At 38.4% G+C, this 23,998-nt stretch overlaps 1 protein-coding gene across 5 annotated transcripts in view; it reads left to right on the forward strand.

Moving 5' to 3' along the window:
• PDE4D (phosphodiesterase 4D) overlaps positions 1-23,998 on the forward strand; it is a 1,572,172-nt gene that overhangs the window by 1,169,945 nt on the left and 378,229 nt on the right. The window contains exon 1 of one of the 5 annotated variants that reach the window (XM_027520401.1): positions 18,023-18,278. The exons of the other annotated variants lie outside the window; for them this stretch is intronic. Within the exon in view, the coding sequence (XP_027376202.1) occupies positions 18,190-18,278 (89 nt within the window). The 5' untranslated portion in view covers positions 18,023-18,189. Of the gene's footprint in view, positions 1-18,022; positions 18,279-23,998 lie in introns of those variants that run through there. 5 annotated transcript variants of the gene reach the window in all.

A 23,998-nucleotide genomic window follows, 5' to 3' on the forward strand; every position in this document is an offset into this window, starting at 1 on the left:
ATCCTTCCTCCCTTCACAATCTGCCTGGTGCCCTGGCCTTTCCCTGCTAATGAATTTCACAGTGCCTATGGAGAGGGGCTAAAGATAGAAATGGGAGAATGAAACATGTTAAATTGGACTTTGCCCTGAGCACACAGTTCCTCAGAACTGGCTTTGCATAGACTATCAAAGGAAATTCCATAAATAATATTGGCAAAAACAGCACAATCTTGTGTCACAAAGCACAAATTTGACACTATTGTCAGGTGAGCTTCTCCTCAAGACATTTTTAGTAGCATGAATGTTTTTACTGAAAATATATATTTTATCTTTTTTATTTTATAAAAGGATATCTTAGTTGTAGCATCGTGCCTATAGTCAATAATTCTGTAAAAAAGAGGGTATCTGAAAGTGTAAACATAATATGAGCACAGGCGCAAAAGTTGCGCTCTATGGAGTAATTGTTTTCTTCATTCACTGTGGATTCTGTGAGTTTTCTTGGAGCTTTTAATCCCTAGTACCTAGGAGATTGAGGGCCATGTTCACATGTTTACCTGGAGAATAATTTGATGGACTGCATTAAAAGATGGAATTGGGACAACCTAATAGCGTCACACAACTCTTAGGACTTAATTTTCTCTATATACAATTTTCTCTTTATTTTTAACTTTTGGACTAAATTGACTTTTAACACAAACTGATAGAATCAATCATATGGAATTTTTCACAAACTTATATCAGACCCTGACATTTACTAGTTTATATTCTCAAATGATACTGGTTTATATATACTTATATATGCATAAACATATACATATATGTATATACACTGATACATACACACACACACATATATATACATATATATGTGTGTGTATATATATATATATAATCAGTATGCATTTGTGTGTACTCAGTCATGTCTGACTCTTTGCAGCCCCATGACTGTAGCTCGCCAGCCTCCTCTGTCCATGGAATACTGTCCAGGCAAGAATAGTGGAATGGGTTGCCATTTCCTCCTCCAGGGGATCTTCCCAACCCAGGGCTCCTGTGTCTCCTGTACTGACAGGCAGATTCTTTACCACTGAGCCACCTGAGAATATATATATATTCAGTTCAGCCACTGATATATATATATATATCAGTATATAAAAATATATATCACACATATCAAGGTCAAATAAAGTTGTGAACATTTAAGCACCAGCTGTTGTCCATGGGTAGGTGAGGAAATGGATGACTTGGTTTACATAAACTAATTACCAAAGGAAATAGAGAAGCCTTTAATCCTATCTTGAACAAAGCAGAATTAAATATTCATTACAAGAAGGAATAGCAAAATTTAAAACAAAATAATGAAATTTCCCAGGGGTCTGGTTTCTAAGAGGTCTGAGGGGTTCATTGAACATACGTTTATTTAGTTCCTGCTGCGCTGGGCAATCCCGGGATTACATGGCCCCAGGAAGTTCATAGCCAAGTAGAACACAGAGCACATAGCACTCTTGTTCTTGACAGCACAGTTTCAGAAAAAGGAAGATTTCAATATGCATTAGCTCCTAGAGAAGAAGCAAATTAAAATGAAGAATAATTCCAGTCATTACAGATGCCTTCGGCATAGTTATTGTCATTTACTCATGTTTAGCTCACCAGCTAACCCGCAGCAAATTTCTGTCCAACCTTACCTTTTGTCACTACCTTATTTATGAGTTCTCAGGTAACATGAAGGAGAATGCGTCTGAGTCTTTCACACCTTCAGCAGGTTCACTTTCCGTTCTAGAGAAACCATAGGCACACTTTTTCGCAGCTGAAGCATATTAGTTAACATTCACCGTATGGACACACAGGTTCCTAATTGATCATGAAAAGCACACAGTAATACAGTTGTCTAAAAACTATCTTCAAAAGATGAATGAGTTCTAGAGACCTGCTGTACGATATAGTGCCTATAGTTAACAATGCTATATTGTGCACTTAAAACTTTGCACAAATCCAGAAACCAAAGAGGCACAGGGGAACTTTTGGAGGTGATGGATATATTTATCACCTTATTTATGTGGACGGTTTCATGGCTGTATATATGTGTACAAACTCATCAAATTTATACTTTATATATGTACAACTTTTGTATGTCAACTAACTTGAATGAAGCTGGGTTTAAAAAATAAACTATATTCATTATATGTGCCAACATCTCCAACATTGAGATGAATGTGGATTTGACGTGGAAAAGTTCATGACATTCATCTCCTGGCTCCAGTCTTCCCTGCTCAAATCCTTGTGGAATAGAGCCAACATCAATTGCTCTAAAATTCTGCTTTCATTATTTCACTCCCTTGCTCAGAAACTCTTGATGATTCTTTGCTTTTAAATGGAACAAAGGTACTGCTCCTAACAAAACAGTCAAAGTTTTGCGCAATCCAGTATAAATCTTTTCTTCCTACCTTTTCCTAGTGACCCCTCTTCATAATAATCTCCCTTCCAAATTCTGGTGATTTACCATGCATGGGGTACAGCTTATCATCTTGTGCATTGGATATATTAGGCTTCTGAAGAGTAGTGACTGCTTGTATAAATTTGTCAAAGGACAATGCCAGTGACAGATACTTATTGGTTAATAACTATCAATATTTATCTCGAATGGCTGTCAGATCAGTGAGTTCATCCACTTAGCAAATATATATTGAACCCCTACCACTAACAGACCCTATTAGTTGCTGGCATCAGCAGGAAACAAAGCTGAGTTTCTATTCTAACGAAATTTCATTTTTGTGTTTGGCGAAGGATAGACATTGTGAAATACATATACAAGATATACAGTATGTCATGACGATAAGTTCTGTGAAGAAAAACAACACCAAGTAAAGAAACAAGAACGACAGCAGTGATATTTTAGATTGAACAGTCAGAATGGGTCGCCATCTCTATTATAAACTGACATTGGGATCTTAACAAAATGAAAGGACCATGCTGATGTCTGAAGCAAGAGTGTTTTTGGAAGAAGAAATAACAAAGGTCCCGAGGTCAGAGCGGGCATGTTGTGTTCAAGAAACACAGTGGTTCCTGGGTGAAACCACGTGGGTGGAACCCAGTAAGCCAGGAAGAGGAGAAGGAAAAGAGATTAGGGCGATCGGAAAGGACTTTTGTAAGCCATGATGAAGAGTTTGGATTTTATCCCAAATGAAGTGGGAAACAGAAGAGGGTTTTGAGCAGAGAAATGACGTACATTTGCAAAGAATCACTCTGAGTATTCTGAGAATAGGCTTGGAATGAGGACGGAAGCAGGAAAGAATGGTCAAGAAGCCACTTCAGTAGTCTGGGCAAGAGACAATGGTGACCTGGACCAGAGTGGTGGCCGTCGAAGTGGTGCCAAGTGACCGGATGATTCTGGCTCCAGTTTGAAAACAGAGCTGACAATGTGTGATGATGGATGTTCACATGGGGAAAGGAAAAAAGAAATGAGTTGAAGATGATTCAAGGGTTTGGGCCTGAGAAAACTAAAAAAAAAAAAAACTTGTATTTTCATTTGCCGAGTTGAGGAAAGACAAGGAAAACACTGATTTAGTGGCAAGGTGCTGGAATGGGAACCTAAAATTCAGTGTGGGCACTGGGAGGCATATTTGTGGGCAGAGGCTTCATGCCCTGCCCCCTCCCCCCAGGACCCACCCCAGAGTCCGCCTGCACCCGTGACACACAGCCTGTGCGCTCCGTGGACTTCGCATCTGGGCAGCTGGGAACTTTCTCTGTTCAAAGGAGCTTGCTAGACTGTGTGTGGGCTGCCCAGAGGGCTTGTGACTAAGCACTCCCAGGTCTGTCCTCAGACATTTAAAGAACAGAGTATGCTTACACACCACACATTCCGCTTGCTTCGGTGGGACGAGCCCGAGGCGTGTGTGTACGGTCACTCAAAGCAGTCCCCAAGAAGCTGGATTTCCATGTGCTCACCGTGATCACCTGCTCACTGATGCATACGTCACTGATTCTTGTCCCTCCCTGCCCCACTTTCCCAACCTCTAATTTCATACAATTACCTCCCTGCCACCTCTCCAAATAAAGTATCTGTGCCAAGATTTTGCTGCATCTCTCAGTTCAGTTGAGTTCAGTCATTCAGTCGTGTCTGACCCTCCATGACCCCGTGGACTGCAGCACGCCAGCCTGGGAGCAATTCAACCTAAGACTATTATACATCCAAATGTCAGTGTCCAACAAGGGGGAAAACATGCTATTTTGAAAACAGGGAAAATGTCAGGGGTGGAGCTGTAGCTGGGAGGTGTCGGTCTTTGACAAGCCCGTGTGAAGTCACAAGGTCTACGTATGGGCTGGTTCGTACATATATTTGTTCCTTCCTTCTCTACCTCATGTTCTTTTTTCCATGTGAACATGGTGCTCAGCAGTGAACAGTCTGAGATTTTAACAGAGGCTGCAGCAAAATGTCTAGAGAGTAGTAGCCCAAGGGGAGAAGGCAATGGCAACCCACTCCAGTACTCTTGCCTGGAGAATCCCATGGATGGAGGAGCCTGGTAGGCTGCAGTCCATGGGGTTGCAGAGTCGGACACGACTGACACGACTTAGCAGCAGCAGCAGCCCAAGGAGTAATGACAATTTGACTGGAAAGAAGAGGGTCTTGGGAGCTTGTCTTGAATCTACATTTGCATAAGAAGGATGTTGTTCTTCCTTTCTACTTTTTCCTTTCTACGTTATTTGGGGTGGTTTGGTAGTTCCTCTGGTAAAGAATCTGCCTGCAATGCTAGAGACCTGGGTTTGATCCCTGGCTGAGGAAGATCCCCTGGAGAAGAGAACGGCTACCCATTCCAGTATTCTTGGGCTTCCCTGGTGGCTCAGCTGGTAAAGAATCCACCTGCAATGTGGAGACCTGGGTTCAATTCCTGGGTTGGGAAGATCCCCTGAAGAAGGGAATAGCTACCCACTCCAGTATTCTGGTCTGGAGAATTCCATGGACTGTATAGTCCATGGGGTGGCAAGGAGTCGGACACGGCTGAGTGACTTTCACTTTCACTTTAGAGAAACTAGAGATTATGGAAGGTCATGCCAAGCCACTCTTTGGTATTGTTACTTTTTTGTTTTTTAACATTGTATTTTGTATTGCAGTATAGTTGATTAACAATGTTGTGATAGTTTCATGTGAACAGCAAGGGACTCAGTCATATATATACATGTATCCATACTCCCACAAACCCCTCTCTGATCCAGGCTGCCACGCAACACTGTGCAGGCTCCATGTGCTATACGGTAGGTCCTTGTTGGTTATCCATTTAAATATAACAGTGTGTTTGTGACATTACTTTTTTATATACATTCTTTTTAAAAAATATATTCCTTTTCCTTATGGTTTAATCACAGGATATTGAATATAGTTCCCTGTGGTATACATTAGGACCTTGCTGTTTATCCATTCTAAACATAATAGTTTGCAACCCCAACCCCATGTCCATCCCTCTCCCTCCTCCTCTCCCCCTTGGCAACCGTAAGTCTGTTCACTATGTCTGTGAATCTGGTTCTGTTTTGTGGATAGGTTTATTTGTGTCATATTTTAGATTCCACATATGAGTGATATGGTATTTGTCTTTCTCTTTCTCACCTACTCGCACTTAATGTAATAGCCTCTAGTTAAATCCATGTTGCTGCAAATGACATTATTCTGTTCTTTTTTTATACCTTTTTAACACTAGTGTATGTTCAGCCATACTATGCACTTGCCTGGCTCAAAAACATGTTTTGTATGAGTTTGAGGAAGAAAGTGAGTAGAGATAATGGAGATCCTCATTAATTAGCTAGGAGAGCCAATCACAGGCAAAACAGAGACTATACGTACTTCCAATCAGTTGTTCAACTGGGTGTGAAAACAAATCATTTTCTCTCATTTTGAATGAGACTGTATATCAGATAAAACACAGCTCTTCTTGCCATACATTGTATCACCTTCCAGAGTAATTTCAGTTTTTTTGCAGGAAGCATCCAGAATTTAACGTTTCCTGCTGTGCAGTTATCCAAATCATTGTAATAATGTAAACCAGTGGAATCATTTACATCAATAAGGTTTTTATTCTAAGAGCTAATCCAAGCATAGAAAAAAATGTCCTTAATTCCCACATGCCTGAAAGGATAGCATTTTTTATCAGTCATTATCATGTAAAGTTTCAGGGGACTAGTATATTTCCAAATGGTCCTCAGAACCATACTAACATTTTGTAATTAAGTGCTTCTCTATTTTTAAGATGAATGGACAATATTTGATTTTAAACATAGCCTCAGTTTTCAATATTCAGTTGCCTTTTGTCAGATGGAAGAACAGTATTCGTTAGAGCAAGAGAGCAAGTGTGTGAAGTAATGGGGATGAACACGCGTGCTGATTTTTCTACCTTGGGGAGGTTATTTTTGAAACATTAAATGTCAAGAAACACAACCATGTGGAATATTTATGTACACATTTAATTGTAGAGAAGTAGGATACCAAGTCTGGGATACCACATATGCACTCTCTGTATGGAAAGACAGGAAGTCAGTTCCCAGATGATGAAGGCTAAGCAAATGCCCTGTAGGTCTAACTGAAGCTCTTGGCTCTTTGGATGAAGGCACAGTCGTGGTGGGCTTCCCTTGTAGCTCAGTGGTAAAGAATCCACCTGGCAATGCAGGAGACACGGGTTCGATCCCTGGGTCAAAAAGATCCCCTGGAGAAGTATTCTTGCCTGGGAAATCCCATGGACAGAGGAGTCTGGCAGGCTACAGTCCATGGGATTGTGAGAGAGTCAGACATGACTTAGAGACTAAACAATGCAATGCAAAAGAGTCCTGACAACCTCTCTTCACAAGGGGGAGCTATGCATACATCTAGCTCTTTTCATAGAATATCTTGTACCCTGGCATGAGCTGGGTCCCTAAACCTACGAAGAGCTTGGTCTCTCTCTCTTTTTGCTTGTTTTCTGGCCAGGGCTCTTTTACCTCCAGGAGGCAGACTGCTCTGTCTTCTCTAGTTAAATAGCTGCAGACCACATCATGCTGCTTCTAATTTGATTTTAAATCATATCATCATAGACATTAAATGGTGTGTGTGTTTTCTGGCTTCCCTGTACTTCTCTCTCTGACCCTTTAACATCTCAGCAATGTGTAACCTATGAGACATGTTTAACATGAATTCAAAAGTTTTTATTCATGACCTTTGGTTGAAATTTAATCAAGTTAAAAGTCTAACACTCCTGGTGGGAAAAAAAGAAACTTGAGTATTCAAGGATTTTAGTAGCACACATTTAGTTTTATCTAATTATAAAAAATAATCCCTATGCACTGTAGACAGTTTGAACATTGCAGAAAAGAATGTTCAAAAAAGCCTATCATCCTACTAACCAGAGACAACCTTGTCAATATTTTGGTGTATATTTTTATTAATTATATTAATTGACAAATGCTTTTCATGAGAAACTAGAGTCTATCTAGTATTAGTAGCTTATAATGTACCTTTTTTCATGTTATATAATTATTATTTCTTTTCTGTGATGGGAATAGTTAAGATCTAGTCTCTTAGAAAGTTTGATGTTTATCGTATAATATTGTTTATAATCATTGTACTGTGCATCAGAACACCAGGATTTCTTTAGCTACTAGTTGCAAACTTGTACCCTTAAGTAACATCTTCTTTGTTCCCCACCCCTCAGCCCCTATAACCCCCATTTTACTCTCTGTTTTCGCGAGTTCAACTCCTTTGGATTCCACATGTGCATGATATCATACAGTATTTGCCTTTCTCTGTCGGACTTATTTCACTTAACAGAATGTGCTCAGAGCAAACCTATGTTGTCACAAATGGCAGGATCACCATCTTTCTCATGACTGAATAATATTCCATTGTGTGTGTACATATTGTGTGTGTGTGTGTGTGTATACAAGCACAAACTTTATAATTCCCTTTTAACAAAATGTTGACACTAAGATCTTGAAAGTGCCACTCTATGCATTTGTGGGTTTTTTTTTTTTTTGCTGTATTTGCCATTTTCATTCAACCCTGTGATAAGTTAGTACTAGAGTTGCAAATACATATCCTTAAATGTACCTAAAGAGTCATTTCTCTGAATCTGAGAGGCTCCACAGTCCTTGGAATACCTGAGAGCCAAGGCTTCTCAGATGACGCTACAGCACTTACTTCTGATTGGATTCTTTTCAAGTATCCAACTCCAAAGATGAACAGAGAATGTTTGGTAATTATTCGTATGAGTCTTTGGTTTCATGGAGACTAAGGTTTCCTTTGTCACTTTTATGATGTCATTTGACCTTGACCTGCATCTCAAATTCCTGAGAAGGTAGCAAGCTTTTTCTGCAGACATATCAGAAATAGTAGGTGAAAATAGATTCATTGATATTAGAATTATTTTTCCTTTTTTTTTTTTTTTTACAAAACAGAGCCTCTTTTTTGCCCCTAACAATTTAGGCCTAAGATTGATGCATTGATATAATATTCATTTAAAAATATAAGGAAACAAAAAATCCAGAGAAAAACCAAAGTTCCCATGTATTGAACAGCTCCTCTGATTTCATAGATATTATAGGATATTTTGTACAATATCAGTAACTGTGTAATATCCAATCATCTGACAGAATTCACAGTTTACTAGGAATTAGCCTGTATGAAACAATTCAGAAAACATATTACCTAGGACTGAAGGTGTATGCAACCTCATGATTGACAGTTTTTATCACTTAAATGGATATTTATTTTGATAATTCATAATCCTGTAGCAAGTCTTCAACCTTTACTTTGCAATCATTTGTTTACTTTTGTAGTAAGGTTCAGGAATTCAAATTTCTTATGATACAGTCATTGAATAGGAAAAACACATTGCCTTTCTCCCACAGAGTTCATCCTTTAAAACAGACTCAATATGAAAGCACAGAGACCTCAGCATTGAGTTCAACATCAGGTACAAAGCCATACGTAATTTGTCAGATGCATCTCATTATAACAGTGCTGTTCTCATTGCTCTAGTCCAGTATGATAATCACCTTTATTAAAGAAACAGCTTTTAAATGTTACTGTCAGAACCTAAGTGGTGTCTTCACAGATGTTTACTATAAAATTCTTTCAACTTTTCTGAATTTTTGAAATTTTTCATAGTATGATTTTGGAAAAAAAATATATTTTTTGATATGGCAAAAAACATATTCTGCAATTTTTCTGAAACAAGGTTTATATGTCTCCTCAAGTTTGTGTTTTAGAAATCTGTAATCAGCTTATTCTGGAATATTCCAGAGCTGATTGCCCTGTTTATGGCATTCTATTTTCTGTAAAAGAGAAATGCCAAGGAACAGTCAGTTTTAATGTTGTGAGCAATATTGATATATTTGATTGAGAAAACACTAACCGCAAGAGGTTACAGAGATGTTTTTATGAGGTGAGATGTTTTCCCAGTCTCAAGCCTGTATAAAGAGGGACCATTTTTCCTTTATATCCTTAGCCGCTTACCACTGAGTTACACCCACGCGCTACACTAAGTATGAAATAAGAAATTATTTATAAATGTCTCTCTCCTGCACCCTTCCCAGTTTGAGATAATATTAAGACTAGACTGTCAGAGGAGCAATATTTCCCCTGGAAATATTCATCTCTATAAATATTTTATACCTGTTCTCTTCCTACTACCCTGATACTTTTTCAAAACGTAAGCCCCGTCCAGTTTCTTCTAAGCCTTGAGGATCAGTCTTCTGTTTGTTCATGCTCTGTTTGGGCATAATTGTGTTCACCATCCATCACCAGTGTGCATCTGGCCTTTCACCTGGCACACAGTAGATGCTTAATATATACTTATGAGGGGATGGAAGGGCAGAAAGAGAAAGGGGAAGAAGGGAGGGAAGGAAGAACCTGCTATATTTGCCATGTGAATGGCCTGATTGTGCACATGTCTGTTATGAATGTTTTAGGTGGTTTTTGAGGGATAGCTAGAAAGTGGTGCCTTAAATTGTATGCGTCCGGTTATAAAACAAATAACAAAAATATACTGTTTTCTTTCACTGTTACTCAAACACCCAGGTTTCAGTTTTAGCTCCTAATGAACTGCTAGCATTGGTTGGATGGACTGAAAAGTGTTTTCATTTCTTTTCTGTTTAAACTATACAGAAAGAAAATCCAGAACAATACACAGTGCTACAAACACTGACATTATATTAATAATGTCACTTCTCAAGTCTTGACTAAACCCCACCAAGCCTCCAGTATTCTTGCCTGGCAAATCTCATGGAAATAAGAGCCTGGTGGGCTACAGTCCATGGGATTGCAAGAGTTAGACACAATTTAGTAACTAAAAACCACCACCATTGTCATAGTAAAATAAAGAATTAAAAAAAAAAGAACCCCAGCCTTGTGATGACATTTGCTTCACAGAATCAGTCAATACTTAGAGAGTGTCAGGCTGAAGAAGGGGTTCTGGGAATGATATATCAGCAGTAAGTGCCCAGAAATGGGAGAGTTTATGAATATTGGCTCCAATAAATGGACATCCAGATTTAGAGAGATATTGAATAGTGTCATGGAAAAAAGTCCCAGTGCCAAAGTTGAAATCATGAGGTTGTTATTATTTAGGGATCCATGGTATTTGGGGTCTTTTTTCTTTCTCCCAAGGGAGCAGTTTTTTTCCTCAGCCTGGTAATTCCATCACTGCTTTTCTTGTCTGTTAACATAGTTCTAAAAAACTGAAAGAGGCCATCTCTGCCCTTATTTGGTGCGTGGTCAACAAGGAGAGCAGCGTGAGTTGGAATCAGTACTGTGAATGCTTTTCCAATTAAACAACCTGTCTTCAGGACCCCATAAGTTTTCAAAAAATAAATAGTCATGTTTCTATATTTAGGTGAAGGCCAGGATTTTGAACAATTGAGAAAAATTCCATCAGCTAACTTTGGTAGAATCCTTTGCTACTTATTTTTTTTTTTTTTTAGTGTTTTTAAATAGAAGCAATAGAAGATTTTTAATTTGCAAATAAAATATTAAAATTTTGCTATAGGATTAATCTTTAAAACATGCCAGATATTCTGTCCTTGCACACAGGAAAAAACATTTCAAATAAGGGAGGAGAAAAGGACATCAAAACTGAAGATGGATATCTTCTGTAACTGGTTAAATGATACGCCAACTTACCCTGCCCATATAGTGACCATTTTAGAGGACAGTTCTTAAAACTGTAAGTGTTTCTAACAGTAAGAAAAATAGTTTTCTTGTTCTCGAAAACATTTACTGACATTAGTAGCAATTCCTAAAATTTGGGGTGGCGTTTTCCAAAAGCTTTTTTGTAGATTATTCTATTCATTCATCTTAAAAAGTTTTTTCAGTGATTCTCATTTGGATAAGACACTGAATTCACAAGATCAGGCAACAGTGCTCAAGGTCATATGGCAAGTTCGTAGCATAACTGTGGCTCTAATTCCCCCTACTAGGGCTGCCCTGAATACTTGCCCAGTGGTGTTTCATCAAAAAAAAAAAAAAAAAAATTCTGGGAACAGGCTTGTATTCATTTGGTCATAACAGTAACAGTGTTTTTCTGATTTTGTTGTTTTATTTTTTTTAATTCATTTTTATTGAAGTATAATTGATTTACAATGTTGTGTTAGTTTCTGCTGTGTGGCAAAGTGAATCAGTTATACGGACTTCCCTCCTTCTTATATTCTTTTCTCATATAGATTATTACAGAGGACTGAGTAGAATTCCCTGTGCTGTACTGTAGGTCCTTCATTAGCCCATTTTATATATAGTAGTGAATATACTTCAATCTCTCTCTCTCAATTTATCTCTCCCTCCCTTTCCCCCTTGGTAATCATAAGTTTGTTTTCTACATCTGTGACTCTATTTCTGTTTTGTAAATGAGTTCATTTGTATCCATTTTTTTAGGTTGAATATTCGTTTTATTTTATTTTGATTGATTGCTACAAGTGTGGCTTTGTCAGAAGGTACATCTAAGGGAAGAGAAAATAGATAAATCCCACCTAAATTACCCATGGCAAAATTTTTTTTTGCTCCTGTTTAGGAACATAAAAGAATATAATATAGGTGATGCATCTTATTTTCAAGAAGTCCTGAGATGATTGATTTACTTATTAAACAGAGTTATTGTGACTTGTTTAGTTTTCTATACACTAGGGATGCAGTAGGAGAGCAGAGTTTATGTCCTCATGATGTTTGGGTCAGTCAGGGAAGCCAGTCATTGAAAAAGTAACTACAGATGTGCTGATAGTGACAAAAGAGGAAGTGCAGGAAGTGCTATGGAGACATCCCTTAGTCTGGGAAAGCAGAGAAGTCTTCCTGGAGGAAGTGACTTTCAAGATTGAAGTTCTGTATCCACCCTTGCACTCACCTGTCAATAACTAAGCAGGGCTTTTTTTTTTTTTTTTCCGGTCTGCAATCAGGAGTACAATACTGAAAAGAAAAATTTTCTGACTCAGAATTGTCATATACAGAAATTTAGACAAACACTTACTGACCCCAGAAGATTTTGCACACATTTAAAAACATAATGCTTAGTTCTTTATTTCAAGTGATTAGCCTTTGTTAATTTCAAATTTTTGAAGCATTTGACTTTAGAAGTATTTCCTGTTAATTACTTAAAAAAAAATACGAAAACCCTCCTAAGACTTTGTTAGTTACTTACTAGGCACTTAAGAAACATAAAACGTCTTTCCCTTCCCTCTTATTTCTTCCTCCCTATTTTTTCCTCTCACCCCCCCATTTACCCAAGTGTTTAGAAAGAACTCAGAGCCTCATTATATAGAAAGGGCTTGACCTAATTGTCTTCCAAATTGATAAAACATTCCTAAAATATGTAGATAGAAAACTTGAGTGTTTAACAAAGTATTTTGATTCAAAATTTAGTCTTCTTTATTTTATATTTAATCATGCATCTTGCCATTTATTTTATTCTCTCTCTTAATAATTTTAGCTATTTTCAAATGGCAAGTTCTAGAGAGAATCTGGAGAAAAAGGAAACTCTCCTATACTGTTTGTGGGATTGTACGTTGGTGCCCCCACTATGGGAAACAATTTGGAGGGTCCTCAAAAAACTAAAGATAGAATCACCATATGCTCCAGTAATCCCACTCCTGGGCATATATCCAGACAAAGCTATAATTGAAAAAGATACATGCACCCCTATATTCACAGCAGCACTATCCACAATAGCTAAGACCTGGAGACAGCCGGAATGTCCATTGACAGATGAATGGACAAAGAAGATGTGATACATATATACGGTGGACTACTACTCAGCCACGAGGAAGAATGAAATAATGCAGTTTGCAGCAACATGGATGGAACCTAGAGATTATCATACTGAGTGGAGTAAGTCAGATAGACAAAGCATCATGTGATATCACTCATATGTGGGATCTAAAATATGACACAAATGAGCCTATCTATAAAACAGAAACAATCTCACAAGCTTAGAGAACAGGCTGGTGACCGCCAAGGGGGAGGAAGAATAGGGGGAGCATGAATTGAGAGTTTGAGCTTAGCGGAAGGAAACTATTACATAGAGAGTGGATAAACAAGGTCCTAGTGCCTAGCACAGGAAACTGTATTCAGTATCCTGTGATAAATCATAATGGAAAGAAGTATTTAAAAAGGATGTATGCATATGTATAACTGAAACTAGCAAGACACTGTAAATCAACTATACATATTTTTAAAGCTTTAAAAACTTCTTTAACAAAATTAATAATAATTTTAGCTATTTAATTACATTTTATTTCCACTTGTGCCCTGGAGCATGTATGAATAAAGGGTACATCTGAAGCTGCTTAAAATGTAGCATATGCTTTCTTAATGCTCTTAAGACTATGGGTTACCCTCAATTCTGTTAGCACTCCACTGTATTACAGCTCATAAAAAAACTTTCAGAACAGTTTCCTTTCTTTCAGAACATGGAATGATTGACCTCTGAATCAAGTAATGCATATAAGATTTAGAATGACTATTTGAAAGCAATTCAAAGAAAATGTTAGTATAATTTTTCAGCATTTCCATTTGGAATAATAAGTGATAGTTGATCACGATAGTGTATTAATGTAATAAGCCTTATTTAAACCAAAATTACTTATACTGAATGAATAGGTTTTCAGAAGTGTGTTAAATCCAGTTGTTAAATTTCCTTTCTGCATACTCTTTTGCAACAGATCACCCTGAAAATAGAATTGTTATAATGAAACTATTATCAGAGATAAATGATAACATGAAAATGAAGCTGTTTGCTTCCACATTAAACTCTGCTGCCTTTGAGTTTGCAACCAGCAACTATTTCAAAATACAGCATTATCTTGAACCCATATCTCCGTCTGCTCTGGTTTCCTGAGGCAGAGTATTTCAACATCATACAACCCCACTAATGTAACTCTTGGTGTCTCTGAAGTTTAGCTTAAACCTTCCCCTTCCACCTCTCCAATAGTGACTTGGTGTGTAAGTAAGTGCTATGTGATTATATTTAAATTCTCCTACTTTTAAATTTAGGATTTTCAAAATTGATTCATAGTAACTATCTCCTATGGGCTTCCCTGGTGACTCAGCCATGAAGAATCTGCCTGCCAATGCAGGAGATGCAAGTTCAATCCCTGGGTCAGGAAGATCCCCTAGAGAAGGAAATGGCAACCCATTCCAGTATTCTTACCTGGGAAATCCCATGGACAAAAGAGTTTAACAGGCTGTAGTCCATGGGGTCACACAAGAGTGGGACACAACTTAGGGACAAAGAAACAACAAGCTATCTCCTATAAAGGAAATTCTGAATTTGTATCAAACATCAAGCCTTAAATTTGCCATTTTAACATCTGGAATCAAACCAAAATTGCAGAAATGTTCAAGGGGCAAAGGTTCCTTATTTAGAGGTCCGCAAAACATAAAAGCTACATTACTGGCAGGAGATGGGCATTTTCTTGCGATTTTAGGGAGGTTAAGAATGAAGTGAATAACACCTGGGTGAAAGCAAAGTTTAGATTAAAGAATCTGGTTTTCCCTGGGATGTAAGTTTAATTTCCAACTTGCAAAAGAAGAGTTTGTCTTAGAGATGAAACATTTCTCCTTGACATTCAATCATGCTTTTCCTGAAACTTCTGGAAAATAAATGCTTACTAATAGGACAGAAATTAAAATATTCAAAAGATTTCTATTTCATTTCTTTCTCTACCGTTTAGTACACGAGAAGGGAAATTTATAAACAGCTGTGAGTGAGTGAAGTTGCTGAGTTGTGTCTGACTCTTTGCGACTCCATGGACTGTAGCCTACCAGGCTCCTCTGTCCATGGGATTCTCCAGGCAAGAATACTGGAGTGGGTTGCCATTTCCTTTTCCAGGGAAAACAGCTGCTTGAAAGATAAATGACAGCAAAGATTCATCCTAGTAAATATTTTATTTAACCTTTATATTGTTTCCGATTGCCTAAATTCTCATGTTTGTGAAGTTCTGTGAAATACTAGCTAGTCCTAGAAAATGATATTAATGGTTATACTTAAAGCATTAAAATCAAAGTTAAAACTTAAGTTTGCTCATTATTAATCTCAGAAGTAAACAGTGTATTTCTGTCACTTTGCTGAGACCTGGTCACCTAACAGAGATTATGCCTAGCTATACAGGAGAAATTAGATGGAGGTGTTTGAGTAATTATTTAAGGAGAAAAATAGCATCAACACTGGCAGATACTCCTTGTAACTTCATCTAATTTCGCATTAGGAAAAAAAGGATCCAAGTTTCCATTTTCCCGGTCATCATTTCACATTAATAGTTCTGTTGTTTTGATCATGTTTAACTTTTCCAGATGTCTGCTTTCGAGAAGCGGAGGGCGGGAGGAAATCTTTGGGTGATAATGAAAAAGACAACTTTGCATCTCTTCAATATACATTTCTTGCAGAAAAACGTAGACATTCTGTAATACCTCCATCGTGCATTATTATTATCCCCATGTATTTTATCAGCTAGATATCAATTAACAGAACATTCTTTTCAAAAGTAAATTAGAGTGGACAAAAACAAGTTTTAGTCAAAATACCTGCCTGTTGCTGACTTTAGCCTGAATGGGAAGATAGGGTCCATCTTTCCATGACAAATGCATTTGGAATAACAATGAAAATGATATTTTTCTGCCCCCAATGTTGTGTTTATGGACTGTAGCCTTCATTGTTAAAAACCAGTAACACTTTTTGATCTACAAAATTTGAAATGCCACTGAATAAAATGAGATCTTTGTATTGCATGGAAAGTACAAAAGTAAATCTTTGCCAGGACCTTCCCTCCTGTTCTCTTGTTTGTTCTTTGTCTACCCTCTTCTCTCCCTTCATGCCATTCCACCCCTCACCAGTTTTCAGCGACATCCACCCTCCTCACCCAGACGCCCAATTTTTTTTTCCCACTGTCTGGCTTCAGTCTCGGATGAAGCCATTCCACTACAGACCAAGTTGTTCAGCTCTGTGTCAACTCTGCCAGAAATGTTTGCATTTCCCAAGAGCTTTCCTGACATGGAAATTTAATAGAATAATGGAGTGACGTGCTAATAGTGGAATTTAACACACCAAGAAATGCAGACCGGTGTAAGTATGGGCTCCTTCTCAATCCTTTCAAAGACTACCACCAAGATGAGCACTCATATTGCTCTTGTGACATGAGGATCCAAATACAAAGGCAGAAAAAGATGTAGTTTGTGAAGCATTAAAATCCTGCTAGTTGATTTCAGAGAGAATATGTTTGTTTTTGAACTCTTGGCTCCTCCGAGGTCGCTGCTGTTCAGTCAGCTATCACTCACCCACTCTTTTAACCCATCCGTCAGATAACAAAGAGGTGAAACCATAAAAGCACGTTCTATTACTCATCCCCAAGGCTGATTTGAAACCTGTGTTCTCAGGAACCCTTGATGTGCTGGATGCCATCATGAAAAAAAAGTGTCATGTTGACTGACTTGAGCTTTTACCAAAACTGTGAGAATACTTTGGACCCCTTGGGTATATGAGATAGATTGGGCTCTCAGGGGGGTCTCAAAATTTGGCCAAAGTGGTGGTGATCACCAAACACAACTGTTGGTCAGTTTTGCCCAGTCCAGAGGGGGTTAAATCACTGCTGGGCATTCCAAACCTCTCTAATCTTATCCTGGAGAAGTGGAGTTCTGCCTTGGTTTACAGTTGAGGTCACCAGCAGGGCAATGTTTAGACAGGGACTGATGGAATCACACAGCATTGTTAACATTAAATAGCACTGGTGGTAAGGAGCCATGATGGTACTGGGTCCCTGGGACTCCTGGAGCACACTGTCTTCAAATAGATGCCTCACCGAGATGTGCTGGACTCGTAAAATGTGTGAAGGGCTCTGTGTGGCTTTTCATCATTTGTTTAACTTGAAAGAAGATTGTTTTAAGGGACTTATCATAGAGTTAAGAAATATTTCTAGGGAACAGAAAACGAAGAAGAAAATTGATCTTTGTTACCGTCAAAGTCATGCGTTACACTTCACTCTCCAAGGTGACGCAGTATCTCCTTGAGGGAAAAGCTGCCAGAAGTGTTGAAAGTGATCTGCCTGTTTTCTTCTCAAGCTGACTTGCAGGGAGGCCCTGGTATTTAGAGACTGTTAAATCCTTGTGGAGGGTTTACTAATAACTGTTCATCCCTGTTTCTAAGAGAAGTTGAAATAAGAAACATGACATCTGGCAGCTAGTTGTGTGAAAATTAGTAAATCTGTGTCGAATTTCCCAGTCATGGGCATGTATTTACTTAAAAAAAAAAACAAACAAAGGCCTTTGTTTCCTTTCTTTTTCCCTAAACTTCACACTTGATATAAAGGCTTACCCACTTCAGTCATGCCCGTGTGTGTGTGTGTGTGTGTGTGTGTGTGTGTGTGTGTACGCTTGTGTGTGTTGTGCTTTCCAGGAGTGGCATGTGACTGTGCTGTTTAATCAGGGCTATATTTAAAAACAAATTTTGAAGGGAGCGTTTCTCATGTTATTAATGAGATGAAGTCGGAGTGAAGCAAGCTGTGTCGCAAAGGGCAAGTGTCATGAGGCAGGAAGTCCCGGCCATCTCTTCTAGCTGTGCTTCAGCCACCTGCCACCTCGCTGGCAGCCCAGAGCAGGCTCAGAGGAAATGCCTGCCCTTGGCCACAAGTGCCTACTGCTCCTCCAGGGGCCCCCCTGCCCCAGGGCTCTGCACCCACTCTGACTTGCCTCTGTCTCCAGCAACCCCGGCACCTCCTTCACACATGGCTTTTGTGTGGGACCCTCGGGGAGCCTCAGTGCCAGCACTGTCCACAAGAGTCAAGTCAAGATCACGATTCTCAAAGTCTTACAGGTATTGTTCTTTCCTTTTTGTGGCTGGGATCAATTTTTTTCATCAGCCTCTGTCGCCCTAGGCCCCCTGCAAAGAAGTCTCGTGTCCTGTATTGATCTGTTTAACTTCTGTTTCCTAGATTGCCTTCAATTGGCAGGATAAATGGGCAGTATACAGAATAGGAACTGTGAAGATGAGAACCTTAACAGAGCCGAGGCTATTTGGGAACCCCCAGAAGCAGAAGGAAATTGACTAACTCTAAAAGCTGATTTTGAGAGTTAAATGGTAAACTTAGAAAAGCATCCCTGTGGCTGGCATCTGGAAAACAAGTGTGTTAGCCCACTTAATGGACATAACGTAGCCAGATTCTGTCGTACTAACTTTTGGTTAACCCTTGAAATAGCAGGGAAGGGTTCTTGTTTAGTTCAAGAAGCAAACAAACAACAACAAAACACTTCTGTGTATGTATAAGTGTTTGAGGTCCTATTCACATGGAAAAGTAGAAATTATCTCTATGGTCTAGATAGTAGTTTGGAGTTTTAATTTTGCCAAGGGGAATTAGATACCACAAAATAGAAGGGAATATGTTCTTAATCTGTTATGTCCAAAGATTTCTGTAGAAATATATGAAAAATCTTGAGCTCAAGACTTAAGTAAATTGTCAGTGACATGTTTACTTTACATCCAAGTTAGGCTTATTTTAACCAAATAATTTGGAAAGAAAAAGAAGACATTGAGAAAAATCTTTGATTTCCTTTTTGCTTCAGTATTCTAGATGTTTACAAAGAAAAGATTGACCCTTCACACATTTTGTGGTTCTGATTGGTTAGTCTGTAGCATTGCAAGCTATTTCACCAGTAGCAAATAGAGGTGAAATCTTAAGCAAAATTTCAAGAATTTCTTTAGACAAAATGTAACATACCTGGAAACCACCAGGCCTGTTTAGAATTATGCATTAAATTTGGATTCAAATGTGTTCGGATTTACTTGCATAAACACATTCAAAGTTTAGATTAAAATAATCCACAAGAATTGTTTATTTGTTTTAGACAGTATTAAAGATGGTGTCCTTGGAATTTTTTAGGGAACTAAGAAATCAAAAAGACTCAAATTATAATCTTCCCTAGTAACAAAGAATAAGCAAACTTTGACAAGGGATAAATAAAAGATGGAAGTTAAAGGTTTAAGTAGTACTTCCTTACTTCTAGATGTACTGCCGTTAGTACTTCTACTTCAAAACAGAATAAACATCATTTATTTTTATTATGTTAATTTGTTACAGTTAAGAATGATTCAAAGTTAGAAATTATATGCGTACTATATGCTTTATATTCTACTGAATTCACTTCTCATGCTTATTATTTGCATCTCATGCTTCTTATCTGCTAAGTTGTATGCTTATTTAAGATTTGTAAGCATTACTGTGCATATTTCCAATAGATAGTGGCTTCTAGAAACTCCTTATCGTTGAAATCTGATAACAAATTTCCAAATATCATGCATATCTAACTTCTGGGTAGGGTAAAAGAAATAGCATGTTTGTCTAAAGGATTTCAGAAATCTTGAGAAATGTAGAGTTTAAACTCTCCTGTGTGATCTGCAGATATATTATGAAACTTGACTTCTTGGTCTGCCAAAGATATTTTCATTTTTCTTGTCAGTTTTATCCTTTCCAAAATAGAACAAGCACTGGTATGTCTAAGGATGAGTTTTCTGTATATTTAAATGCCCTGAGTTTGTAGTTCTAACCTTCTTTCATAACAAGTTTAAGAGGTGAGAATGACACCCTGAAAAGTCATTAAGGACCAGTCTCTTTTGAAACTTGAGAGACTCTGTTGCTCATTCATTTGCTTTTAATTTGATTGTTAATTTACCAAATAATATTAATTGTTTATATGTACTCTCTTCACTGTTCTGTGGGTCCTATTTTCTCTATCCATTTGGATTAAAATTTCCTTGAGTTCAGAGGCTCCTTTCCATGCAGGGGGAATACCATTAATGCATATTTGATGAAACATCTTGCTACATACACTCTCTTAGTTGATATTACTCAACTAAGAGAGTTGGATTTCTATGTGGAAAATCAACTTGCAGATATGATCAGGACCTATCACAGGCCAAGAGTTCAGTGGAAAGTTAAAAAGCTAAGACAGCAGTTGGACACTCTGAACTCACATTTTCGGAGGTCTCTTAGTACTAAAAACAAGAGTAAACATTCAGTCACAGCAGTGTGCTGACAACAGTGGGGGAAAATGTTTATTGTATAGCTTTAAACTTTTATCAGACCACATCAACTCAAATTCACGAGTCACAATATTTATGCATATGTACATGCACACACATACACACATAGACATACACCCACACGTTTAAATTCTACATTTATCTTCTGAATGACAGTTTCATTGCATAGCTTCCTTGGAGTCAAAAGTATTAAGCTATTTGAGGTAAACATTTGAAATACCCCACAGTTTTGCAACCGAGCTTTTGTATTTCTTCATTTCTTTTTTAATCTATGAGATCTTTAAAGCAGGGAAGTAATTTAAACTTATCTTGACCTTTGAGATAATTCTACTATTGAAGCAACTGACATAATGAGGCGTTAGCCAAGATTTCTTGGTTGAATTTCTCGTTTACAAGTTTTTTTGCTTTAATAAACATAATTTTATAGTCTGTAAAATTCTCACATGTGTCCAGTAGAGGGTTTTTTCTTTTCCTTTGAAAGATGGAATGGATATTATGCATGACACTGGTAATACTCAAATGTTAAGCTGGAATATTTGTCTCTGGTATTGTTTTCACTCCCTGTGGCATTCGGGCTGAAGGAAAGCCAGGTCCTTAAAGAGTCTGATTTTTTTTAAAGTAACCACAAATCATACGTATTTGATGAGTGTTGATCCCTGCGAAGCACAACCTTGGGCAGTACTTCAGTGTTTGAAATAGATTTGAAAGTTGTTCTTCAACAGTGATGAGTTCTTGCCTTTTGTGGATACTTTTAGAGAAAGCCAGACATAATTAACGTATAACTTATTAAGCTAAATTTGATTTGATGCAGAAAAAGAGAGAGACAGGAAAAGAGGATTACGTTCTAAAGAGACTGATTTTCCTCTGTGGCCCTAGAATGAGAGCCGCACCTCTCGTGTCTGCTTTAGAGGAGGGAGAGAAGGGAATGACGTGCTTCCGTTGGATTGAGAAAGTGGTATCAGTGAGTGGACTCGTGTTTAAATGTAGTTTAAATGTAGTACCTCAAAAACTGGGAAGACAATTATCTTGGAAGCCAAGAAAGAACAAAGAGCTAGGACTTAGCAGGTTGGAGGACTCTGACAATTCCCCAAGGGAACTCTGGGACCTTTAGTTTTTTAAAAATGTTATTGTTTAAAATTATAGTAACATTCACAGAAACTTGAGTTTCTCTTTTTCTAGAAAGTTACTCTTTTAGAGATGGTCTTGTCTTCCAATCTGAACAAATCACAGAACTTTGTCTTTTCAAAAAGGAATGTTAAAAGGAATATTTTTTATGAGGTGCCTATGGGTCCATCTAGTCAAGGCCATGGTTTTTCCAGTGGTCATGTATGGATGTGAGAGTTGGACTGTGAAGAAGGCTGAGCGCTGAAGAATTGATGCTTTTGAACTGTGGTGTTGGAGAAGACTCTTGAGAGTCCCTTGGACTGCAAGGAATCCATCCTAAAGGAGATCAGTCCTGGGTGTTCTTTGGAAGGACTGATGCTAAAACTGAAACTCCAGTGCTTTGGCTACCTCATGTGAAGAGTTGACTCATTGGAAAAGACCCTGATGCTGGGAGGGATTGGAAGCAGGAGGAGAAGGGGACGACAGAGGATGAGATGGCTGGATGGCATCACCAAATCGATGGACATGAGTTTGAGTAAACTCTGGGCGTTGGTGATGGACAGGGAGGCCTTGCGTGCTGCACTTCATGGGGTCACAAAGAGTCTGACACGACTGAGTAACTGAACTGAATTTGCTCACTAAAAAATGATGGCTAGAGCCCAAGTCTTAAAGAAATGAGTCCTGCCAACAAATCAGTAAGCTGAGATGTAACTTTCCAAGTTTCACATTAGTACCTCCTATTCTGTGGCATAAAAAAAAAAAAAAAATTAAAGCTTTTCAAATGTAACAGATGTTACTCTCTGCTCTTTTTAGTGTTCTGTTCCATACCTCATCTCATTCAATTTTTAGGATAAAACAGTTGACCTATTTCAAATCCTCAAAGATGATGCTGTTAAAGTGATGCACTCAATATGCCAGCAAATTTGGAAAACTCACCAGTGGCCACAGGACTGGAAAAGGTCAGTTTTCATTCCAATCCCAAAGAAAAGTAATGCCAAAGAATATTCAAATGACCACACAATTGCACTCATCTCACACGCTAGCAAAGTAATGCTCAAAATTCTCCAAGTCAGGCTTCAACAGTATGTGAACCATGAACTTCAGACGTTCAAGCTTGATTTAGAAAAGGCAGAGGAACCAGAGATCAAATTGCCAACATCCATTGGATCATCGAAAAAGCAAGAGAGTTCCAGAAAAACATCTACTTCTGCTTTATTCACTAGGCCAAAGCCTTTGACTGTGTGGATCACAACAAACTGTGGAAAATTCTGAGTGATGGGAATACCAGACCACCTGACCTGCCTCCTGAGAAATCTGTATGTAAGTCAGGAAGCAACAGTTAGAACTGGACATGGAACAACAGACAGGTTCCAAATTGGGAAAGGAGTATGTCAAGGCCATACATTATCACTCTGCTTATTGAACTTATATGCAGAGTACAGCATGCAAAAAGCTGGGCTAGATGAAGCACAAGCTGGAATCAAGATTGCCGGGAGAAATGTCAATAACCTCAGATATGCAGATGACAGCACCCTTATGGCAGAAAGCGAAGAAGAACTAAAGAGCCTCTTGAGGAAAGTGAAAGAGGAGAGTGAAAAAGTTGGCTTAAAACTCAACATTCAGAAAACTAAGATCATGGCATCTGGTCCCATCACTTCATGGCAAATAGATGGGGAAACAATGGAAACAGTGAAAGACTTTATTTTTTGGGTATCCAAAGTCACTGCGTATGGTGACTGCAGCCATGAAATTCGAAGATGCTTGGTCCTTGGAAGAAAAGCTATGACATACCTAGACAACATAGTAAAAAACAGAGACATTACTTTGCCAACAAATGTCTGTCTAGTCAAAGCTATGGTTTTTCCAGTAATCATGTATGGATGTGAGGGTTGGACTATAAAGAAAGCTGAGCACTGAGGAATTGACGCTTTTGAACTGTGGTGTTGGAGAAGACTCTTGAGAGTCCCTTGGACTACAAGGACAGCAAACCAGTCAATCCTAAAGGAAATCAGTCCTGAATATTCATTGGAAGGACTGATGCTGAAGCTGCAACTCCAATACTTTGGCCATCTGTTATGAAGAGCTGATTCACTGGAGAAGAACCTGATGCTGGGAAATATTGAAGGCAGGAGGAGAAGGGGACGACAGAGGATAAGATGGTTGGATGGCGTCACTGACTCGATGGACATGAGTTTGAGCAAACTCCAGGAGTTGGTGAAGGACAGGGAAGACTGGCATGCTGCAGTCCATGGGGTCGCAAAGAGTCGGACACGACTGAGTGACTGAACTGAAGAGTAGGGGTATAATTACCACCAAATGGGAGGAAAATGGGAGGTTTAGGGACCAGTGGCTATACAACCCACATGTGGTCAGAAGTCCAGAGTAATAATAAT

This window comes from Bos indicus x Bos taurus, chromosome 20 (assembly GCF_003369695.1).
Source record: "Bos indicus x Bos taurus breed Angus x Brahman F1 hybrid chromosome 20, Bos_hybrid_MaternalHap_v2.0, whole genome shotgun sequence".
In the NCBI taxonomy this organism is placed as follows: Eukaryota; Metazoa; Chordata; class Mammalia; order Artiodactyla; family Bovidae; genus Bos; species Bos indicus x Bos taurus.